Source organism: Crassostrea angulata, chromosome 4, assembly GCF_025612915.1.
Source record: "Crassostrea angulata isolate pt1a10 chromosome 4, ASM2561291v2, whole genome shotgun sequence".
NCBI lineage: Eukaryota > Metazoa > Mollusca > Bivalvia > Ostreida > Ostreidae > Magallana > Magallana angulata.
The window spans coordinates 12,893,683-12,904,045 of record NC_069114.1 but is presented as its reverse complement, the minus strand read 5'-3'; the positions used below and the strand labels follow the sequence as shown (position 1 = coordinate 12,904,045).

Below are 10,363 nucleotides of genomic sequence, written 5' to 3'. Positions count from 1 at the left end.
TACAAATTTTTGAAATTAGTTTTCTGCGTTTTTTTAATAAGCCAAAATGGGAAACTGTTAAATTTTTACATCCATATCAATGTTCATGCAATATATATATTATCATAAAAATTGACATCCGTTGCTATGGCAACAAGGCCAAAAATTAAGATAAACTGAGAAATTGAAGATTATTTTGATATGCTTTCATTCCTGATTTTAGAATGTATTTGAAATTGTTTTAGTTGGAACTTGTTAAAATATCTAAATTTTCATTATACACCACAAAAACATTTGTTATGCATCAGAGAAGTGTTGTTGCTACGGAAAATTAAGTTGCGTAAAAAATCGCACAGAAATTCTTACTTTTTGAAACCATAGCAACGGCAATTATTTTTAGAAAATTTCAGATTTTGTTCAAGAGTCATTAAAATTAAGGACATACTTTATTTGTTCTCACCATTTGATTTTATATATTTATTCATTATAAGTGAATAATATCCATTTAAAGATGCCTATAAATATTATAATTTTCCTTATCTTTAAGCTTGTTACCATAGCAACGGTTCTCAATTTTCATATTTAAATTTTTAACTACACAATCATAATAGTGTTTACCAAAAAATCCAAGATTTGCACTTTTATTCAAATTAGATGAGGAAAACAGATTTTAAAATTTCTGTTTAGTAACCATGGAAACGCTCTAAAAATATGCGTTTCTCCATGAATTTTTTCTTTCTTTTGAAAAATCACAACTATTTTTAATAATATATTCTACCCTGGAAACCCCAAGTTCTGCACATTACTCACAATATGTTCTCAAATAAGCATTAAAATACCATTTTTACATCTTTACCGTCGGTTACCATGGCAACGGGACCATATAGCAACACACAAATGGTGTTATGCTTTTTTACTCACCAAAGTCTATCAAATTGTCAAGTATGAAGAAAATCCGTGACTATGCGTGGCCACCGAATTTTGATTCTTACATAGATTTGACTTTAATATGCAGATGCAAACTACATACTGGCCATAGATGACCAAGGATATACAGTACGAATATTGTGTTATATAGGTACAATCGAACCAATGCAGAGAAAAGACAGGGAAAAACAGCTATGGCTATGTATATACAGGGGAACAGGTTGCAAAAATAGACAGACATAGAGGTTTTTTAATTTGATTCCAATTAATCATGATTATGATATACAAATATAGTATAAAATTGATCAAAGAAACGATATTGTTTGGTTATTTGAAATAAACACTATATAAATGTAAACACGTGTATGTAGAAAAAAATGAGTATATTGGAATAATGAGTAAAGTAAAGGGAGTTCAAAATGATATTTTAAGTTCCATTTTTGAAAGTAAAAATCTATGCAATAAATACGGGCATGCAAAAAAAAATATAATAATGAGTGACTAAAAATCCTATGAAAATAAACTAACATCTATATAAGCATACTAGACTATATACATATGAGTAAATAAGTTGCAAATATTTCGACCATTCGATTCTAAAAAATATGTACAATCAAAATAGTATTAGCTATAGTAAATTTACTACAGCATAAGGTTACATTTCATGATTACTTCTTGTATAAATCTACCGTGTAGCTTGGTTCCATCATTGAACATATTTAGGAACAACATCTCTTTGGTAATATTGTAATCAGTACGGTACTACCAGTCAATTCAGAATTGACAATTTGACAATCTACTACCATACAAGGTAAACGCCTTGAATAGATATAAAGCACAATATCATCAATAATCTTAATTATCATACAGAGCTATTCGTCAAAGGATGAAGATACAAGACAACCATGAACAATGCTTCCTTTTGCAAGATTACTCCCTCGATTACATCTACAGGTAATTGGCGGCAAATTTTCAGATACCGAGGATCAAAATGCTGGAAACGCACACCAATCTATCAGAATCCGCCCAATTACGTATTACATTGGAGCTCTCTTATTGGTTTGTCAGTGATCCCTCTCCTCTGGTGGACGGTAGGGTACCCCCAGATGTCTGAAAACCGATTCTTCTGTGGGGGTGGGTAGGGGGGTTCCCTCAAAGACTTTCTCGTTTCCCTGAAAGAGTGAAATTACAAAGCATCAACAAAGTCGGTGCAAATGAGTAGTCAATAAGATTGAAAATGAAAGTTTTGGGGAATTCCCCTGCTAAATTAGCACCTTGCAAAACAAACCTATAAAAGAAACCTAAGAAGACATGGTGAAGTAGATTTTTTGCGCTGATAGCAATATTTCATATTTGGTTTGCGGTAACTGGGAATGGTTAAACAAAAGAAAAACGCAATTTCCCCAGCAAACGTTCTCATCAGTTTCAATAATTATTGAGTATAGCAGGTTTCTGGTGTCTTGGGTCTGTAATTTTGGAGAAATATATTGGACAGTTCTATTGAAATCATCTAGCTTATTCTGAAGAGAAAAATCCGTTTCAATTTTCAATTACAGAATTATATGAGTCGAGAAGGAATATTGACACGTCTTCAAGAGGTCTATTCAAAACGACTTCTAATTAAAGAACGTGGGATAATATTGATTAGTTTGTAGTTTTACAACTCGTTTTGACTCAAAAATGACTTGTACGGAGGTTTCAGCAGTACTCTGGTCAATGTTTCAAAATGTCTTCTTATAGTTCTTGAATTTAGCACGCACATGCCGCTACAAATAAAAACAATGACCTTAGCTTATGGTCAAGTGTTATACAAAAGACTGTCCTCCTTATCCCAAAGCCTGCGAATTTCCCCCATTAGAAGACTTATGTCGCAAATCAAATCGTCAAAAGAGTGCCAAAAGAACTTTTATTGACATTGCGTCATGAGCATAAAAGATCTCGGATTCACCTTCAGTATTCAGTGAATGAATTCCCTAGCTTTCCTTATTCTTATTCAATCGTGATCCAAGAATTCTTGCAACCTGTTAGTGCATAACTGAAAGATGACCTTCACCTTATAACCGTAGCTCAGTGTGTGGTATCGCATGAGAATCGTGTGATGCTGAGCAATAATATTATATATCTGCAGCTTAGTACAGCGATATGGTGTACAGAGAGGGGAAGTAAATTGCCAAAGTGCGTCAAACGCCGATTTCAACGCGCAGCATCTCCGCGGGAAAAGGATCGAGTATTGGCACGTGACCATTGCAGCCTTGTAATTGACACAGCTTGTCGGACAATTAAAGACGTTTAAAATTACTAAAAAAAAACCTGTTTAGGTTTCCCCTTTAAATGATAATATATATTGGTAAGATTGAAAGAAGTTTTCTGAACGTTTTTTGTTTGCAGGGGTTGTCGATATGTTGAGACATTGCAACTAATTTCAATCAATATAATATGTAAGAGTAGAATTGCTTGAATGGATTCCAATACTTGTTAATTGTCGATAATCGAATCGAGCAAAGCTAATCTTATTGAAACGTCTGCACTTTTAAGAGTTCCTTATGTTTTCACTGCAATAGTACAGCAGGTATGACGCCCCTTGAACAGAGGGTGTAAAAGTGTACGCTTCGCTTCATTTTCACAGATCTAATATACATGTATATTCCCTGTGGACTCCAAACATCTCACCTTGAACTTCTGTGATAGAATGACAGCCGTTGATTAGAAATCAATTAACCTGTCTCACCTCGTCATAAAGTAAGTCCTAGCTGTCTGATGTTTCTGTGGGTCTGGTGTTTCCGCGATAAATTAATGACGCCGTCAACCAATGCAAGTGAATATTGAAGGTAGAAAAAACAGAAAAATTGCAGAGAGTGAGAGAGAGAGAGAGAGAGAATATCTCGCACAAAAATATATATTGCAGTTTATCAAGATGCAAAATATACACACAGTTAATTATAGCTAAATTGTTTTAAAAATAGTTAAAATACACGTACTATATATGGTTGTCTTTAAAGCTGCAAAGCGAATTGCGAATTTATGTTAAGATAGTACCCTTCATTTGCATAATATCGTATTCATGTAAAGAATCCCAGTTTTGACTTTTAACTCATAATGCATTTTCTAAAGAACACTTCCCTTATCTTACTTTAGAATAGATTAATCAAATATTACATTTTTAAAGAGAACCAACAGATTCTATAGCTCTAAATTGCAAATAATAAACAATTTATGTTATCTTATCAACTTAATTGAATGGCGCAAGTAAGTGGTGCTACGTCTCAAGGCCCCAGCCATTTACGCGTCTAAATACGCAATTGCTACGCTTATTTTAATAAAATAAGAAAAATATTAAAAGTTTACAATTAAACACCATAGCATGCGCCATATTGGTAAATGAAAAATCAGTTTTTATTCTATAAAAAAGAAAAAGCAAACTACGTGCGATGCACAGTGTAATTGGCAATACTAGTTTAATCTTCCTTGGATCTGCAGCATACCGACTAGATTTGTTAATGCCTCTAAAATCCATAACTTGATAAATCATAGAGAAAAAATGAATTGGACTAGGATAGACGTGCTCTTGCAAAGGTTGAACCTGTCTGTTTTCTAGGGGATTGTACTTGGTGTTCACACCTCCCTGACAGGTAGAGCTTTCAATTGCACATTTTTTCTCAACGATGCCTCTACCTATAGGTCGTTTAATGTCTCTACTTACGACCATCTAATCTATCAGAGAATATTCTTCTCATTTATGGAATTATCATTTTGTCATTTTTTAAAATATTCATTTGTGTTGACAACTTGATATCTTTCAGTAGACATTTACGGGTTAATTTTGTTGAAGTGTAAAAAGACAGTCCTAATTACACACCTGCAAACAACTTACATTATACACTTAAAAACAAACATTGTAATTGCAATTTCCAAAGAATCTTCTTATATAAGTACAACAATAAATAGTTAAGGTGCATCACACTGCACTCGTTTTGATTACGTATACTCTGAATGCAATTAAGTGCCCTGTACAAATAATTTTTGAAAGTGGTCGTTTTTCACGAACAAAAATACGCTTCATGTAGATATTGCCAGTCAGTTTGTTGCAAACAAAATCATTAGTCAACAGTGATTGTCTGCGATTACTGCTGGAAAGGTTAATGCCGATATTAAGGTCATCTGCAATTAGTGTAACCTTTCTCTAGACAAGTAATTAAGGTCAGCAGTCGTTACCTTTCTGATCACCCCGGTATTTAGTGAGTGCTCTGACAGGGACATCCCTGACTTCTTGGCCAATAACCTCAAAGATCGGTTTAGATGGGCTGATCCGGTAAAGTAAACCAACGCGCATGCGTACTCGTCATATGGCACCACAATGATATCAATTCTGCGATGCTGCAAAGAAAGTAACAAACATGACTAACAATTATAATTACTTTGATTTTCTCTGTTTCTGTGGCTTTTTTTTTACAGATCAAAATTAAAGATATTAAAGTTATGTTTTGTAAAAACATCCGGGGTTTAAGCTCGAACTTGGTGCCAGAACAATCACCTAGAAAAACGTGCAATGCTGTGAGAGGATAGCACGTGTATAGGTCCTGATGCTACAATATATTTAGATTAGATTATCCTAATTTCATTTTCATCTTTGCAAAACATCTAGAGAAGAGGAAAATTTAAAAAAAATCAATAATGATTTCAATTAAGAAATTTTCTATAAAACTCCCCACTGATTTGGCCGCGGGGGGTGGGGCGCCGCGAACCAGGAAGATAATGACTAATATTTACACACAGAGTAATCGAAGTGCACGCATGTGTCGAATATTGAACAGGTCTAGAAGTGAATAGTAATTAGATCGTCCATAATTTATGAGGTACAATGCACGACTTTTCAATCAAATTTCCCAGGAGGTAAAACCTAGACACTCGTCAAATCTGGCCCGTCAAACCAGTTTTTACGCTTTTTTTCTTTTCTATTGCTTTCTACGATGAAACTTTCACAGTAAAAAACCGGGTCTTTTTTTATCTAGAAAACTGCAATGCATCCAGCTCGTTTATAAATTATCCATAAATACATGTAACTGAAAGTACTATTAGCAAGCTCATTAATGACCCCCCCCCCCCCCGGGCCCTAAGAAAATTTAATAACTCAAGTATTTCTCTTTTAGACAGTAATCGTGTACATAACTTTTTCTTTCTTGCCAAAATGCAAATGAACGTGCGTCAAAATAATGACACCCATAGGTCATACATTGAAAGGTAATTCTCATAAGCCCCCTTCAAACTTTGTTTGCAATGTATAATGAAATATTTCAATAAAAATTAAAGTTACGTCTATTTGAGCTGATGAATAAAGAGGGAACGTATTTGCAACGTAATTGTCAATATAAAAGACACACTACAATTTAACAGCGTGAGCTGCAAGACAAAACGTTTGAACTGTTAGGGAATTTACATGTTTTATTAACAATGCTGTTTTAAGAGGTATTTAAATTTATCTCTGGTGCCATTTTAATTTTTAAAAACCAAGAAAACCTAATCTTGAATCCGCAGGATTTCTAACCTTTTGGTTCTCTCCCGGAAGTCTACAGACTCCCAAATATTTCTTCTGATTTCCGTTGTCCTCTGCTGTTACTAGGTCGTCCGTCAGAAAACCTGTCAACGAGAGGAGCTCAACTTAAAATCATTGCACATATGGAAATAAAAGCAAAATGTTCATATACCAGAGGAAAATCGTGTATATGTAAATATAGTGAAAATCATCGTTCCCGAAAAAATGTCCAAATAACTTAAAATAAGAAAAAAGCAAATGCAAAAAGTTTGCAATCGGACCTACATTCATATTAATTGTTTCAATATTAAAAGATGCAGTAAGTAAGGGGCCGATACATGTATTACGGAAATGTTAAATATAACATTTATACATTTTTAAATGCATGTAGGCATTTCCAATACATGTAGAACTTTGACCACAGAGTAGAATAACCACAGGCACACGACGTAATATATTTTTCTCATAATAAAATTAAATACCCTACATTTAATAATACATATGTGCTTAATACGGGCTTAACACAATGTACAATACAGAATTTTGCACAAAATGTACACCACCATGATTCGATTTGCAATCAAACAACCTTGCAATTGGCAAACCGCTTTTTGCATATAACGAACGTAAGCATTTTGCGAAGTCATACGTAAAAACACGTTGACATAAATGTGGTTATGATTTTTCGACATTGTGTAAACAGATCCAAAAATTTATCACACGTTTAGCACGATATGCAGTTGATATCACTTATTAAATAAATTGTTGATATCACAATAAATATTCTTCTTCGCCTTTACGTTGCTCTAACAAAGTCGAAATATTGACGTAAATTGAAAAAGTAACAAAATAATATACATGTAATTAAAAAGTCAAGAGTAATATTATGTGAAGTATGCTTTTTAATAAATTTTCTTTCAGAAATTGATCAGAAATTGTAAAAAAAAAAATGAAATGTTTGCTTGTAAAGCTTGATTCGTTTAGTTTTTATTTTAGTCTCTAGTTCTTGATCTTGTAGTAAATGTGTTGTGCGGCTCACCACTACGATGTTTACAGAAAAGATCGAATTCGTAGTTTGATAATAGACGTAGTAAAACATATGATAATAAGAAGATAGATGATTTGCAATGGTATATGATTTTTCCAACTCGTTGTTTTTCTGTCACCTCCTCAAAGTTCAAGGATAGAAAACACACACCGAGTTGGATAAAAATCAGAAACCGTCGCAAATCATGAGAGATCCTACATATACTATATAGATATTTCGAAAACCGTTGACGGGTGCACTTTAGACAGGTGCAAAAATGCTACCTTGGCAAAGGTATAAACGAAGGTTTTACAAATCCATAAAGCCATCGTGTTCAATAATTATTACATGTAAATATCTTAATGATAGGATGTAAGCATTCCATGATTTTTGAAATTTTTATACATTTTTACAAATCAACATAAGACATATTATATCTTGAAAGTATTTTGATCGTTTATTGCTTGCTATCCTAGATATCTGTTTTATCAATGGTTATCGTGAAGACGACCTCGTTTTAAGTTCACGCTAGGTTCACTTTCCTGCAGGGCGTTTACGAGCGAGACGAACCCTGGGGTTAATCAATGGTAATGACTTGTGGTAAGATCCGTTCACTTCGATAATTACCTGTGAATATTAATGACAGATTATCCATCACCCTTAGCTGACAACTTGAAGTCAATGTGATCACCGTCCTTCCGTCAAATTGATGCGGCTGATGAATGACAATTGTTTGTGACCCAATACTTCACAGAATCAACCGTTAAACAGTTGATATCAAATCAATGACACCTACTATTGCGATGCCATGTAAAGTAACCAAAACCCTTTTTCACAATATAGCATTCGTTATACATAAAGTTAGGTTGATTTCAACAAGAACTGCGAAGAATTAAAACGAGGAGGAGGAAAAGAAGAAGACAAACGTATCCAATGCGAAAAAAACAATCGAGAAAACATTGGTTAAAAATTAAAATTTGCTTTTTATTGAATGCAAACTTTGAACATAATAGATTTGGTTTCCAGACTGCAAAAAATCAACTCATATAAGAATAGTTTTTTTTTTATAAATTGTGCTAATAAAAGCATTCCTAACATGAAAAAACGCACATGTATATAACAACACATCTATGCATATAAGTGTTAGATCAGCACCTTGATATAATTTTCTCTTGTATAGATAGGTTTATTTTCGCAGTCTTTTGCAACGAAAACAACATAAATAAATAACTCTTACGTATGTTTCTGTCCGTTTTGTGGTTAAACGTGTAATTATGTTGTTTTTGCTTTTTTTTTAAAAACTTGAAACATATAAAATTTTATAAATATACACAAAATAACAACAATTTAAAGTAAATTACTTATGCAAATCACATTCCACTTCCCGTTTAAGTTTATTTACGTTCCATCACTCTTGGTTTCGTCGCTTTACTGGCATCACCATTCACCTTGAAGCACAGGTGGACCAACCAACGATAAGAAGAGAGCATCAATTTCTCACCGCCAGTGTTAGGATTTTGTGAACGTGAGAGAGAGAAACAAATTAAAAGAGTGTGCCGTTACCGTAGATGAGTCACCAATCAGAATGAACAAGCAGTCCTAACCACTAATCCTTTCTCGCTGGGTCCTCATACATCAGGCGAGGGCATGCAGGTAATTACTTAAGAATGCGTGTGTGGAATGTTTAATTATCTACCGAGAACTGCAGACTGTGACATTTGTAGAGACGTGCTTCTAGATTACCTACTGTAGAATGGATGGCCTCTTTCTCCTTCTATGAATGATCAAGATTTTTTTAAATTAAAAGAGATACGAAGAATAAGAGTCATCACTTTCTGGGTGTTATACAGAGGGCATCTACACACGCACTTTCATGTACATGCATGTGCGCAAATTATGATGTACTTAAAGACAAATGCTGTTCATATTGAATACAATAGTCGCTCCTTTATTAGTCCCCTAGCGGTTTATACCGGAGGGGACTATAGCTTTCCTCTGCGTCCGTCAGTCCGTCCGTCTGTCCGTCCATCTGTCTGTCCAACTTCAGTTTTCCACACTTTTTTTCTTTATGCGTTTGAGGAATAATACGAAATTTGCTGAACAGCTTCAAAAAGTCAATCTACAGATCAAGTTTACACTTTTGTAACGTCTGGTTGACATATAATCGAGAAAATTCATATTTTTATTCCATTTTTTTAATGTTCGGGTTCGATATTCTGCATAACAGTGCATTGTTTTCACAATTTCCACAAACCGGTAGGGGACGTGTATTGCTTATGCAATACTCTCAGAATGCTTGTTTTGGAATGTTTTCTACGCGAACATGGTGATTTTTTTGATTGATATTATAGTTTAAATATATTTTAACTAACATGTATTTGCTCGTGGTCATTTTTGACCTGTTTCTTTAGTATGAACAGTTCGACAGAAACTTCTATTTTAAACTAAAGTGAAAATGAGACCAATATAGGAATTTAATGACAAAAATCTGTATTGCTCATAAAAATACAACGACTTTTTTATACAGTAACCGTCGAGACTCTACAATCAATGAAGTGAATGCAGGGTGTTCAATACATACTCTGCCCAGTGACAGTAACAGTACGCTTACATCTATACAGTGTACAAATCGACACTATAAGGGAGATCCATCGTTAAGCCAAGGTCCCGGATGTCCCTTGTTAAACTATGAATCATAATAATCTCCCAGATATTGTGTATCAGTCTGAACCAGGCGTCAGAAATAAATCGCCTCATTCTGTGGCCAGTCCTGCATTAACTGAATGATCACCTATCGGAATCCACATTTAACAGTCCATGTAGCTCAATTTTCAATAGACCACGAAGCTAATTCAACATATTACGTTTAACATATATCACACAGCTACTTTAACACTTCC

At 34.0% G+C, this 10,363-nt stretch overlaps 1 protein-coding gene across 1 annotated transcript in view; it reads right to left on the bottom strand.

Annotated features, from left to right (window-relative positions):
* Window positions 1-989: 989 nt before the first annotated feature.
* Window positions 990-10,363, bottom strand: part of LOC128181105 (DNA polymerase lambda-like) — a 43,591-nt gene continuing 34,217 nt past the window's right edge. Inside the window, exons 7-9 of the mRNA XM_052849375.1 lie at window positions 6,449-6,540; window positions 5,119-5,280; window positions 990-2,078 (exon numbers count right to left, since the gene is read on the bottom strand). Coding sequence (XP_052705335.1) covers window positions 1,971-2,078; window positions 5,119-5,280; window positions 6,449-6,540 — 362 coding nt within the window. The 3' untranslated portion in view covers window positions 990-1,970. The remainder of the gene's footprint in view (window positions 2,079-5,118; window positions 5,281-6,448; window positions 6,541-10,363) is intronic.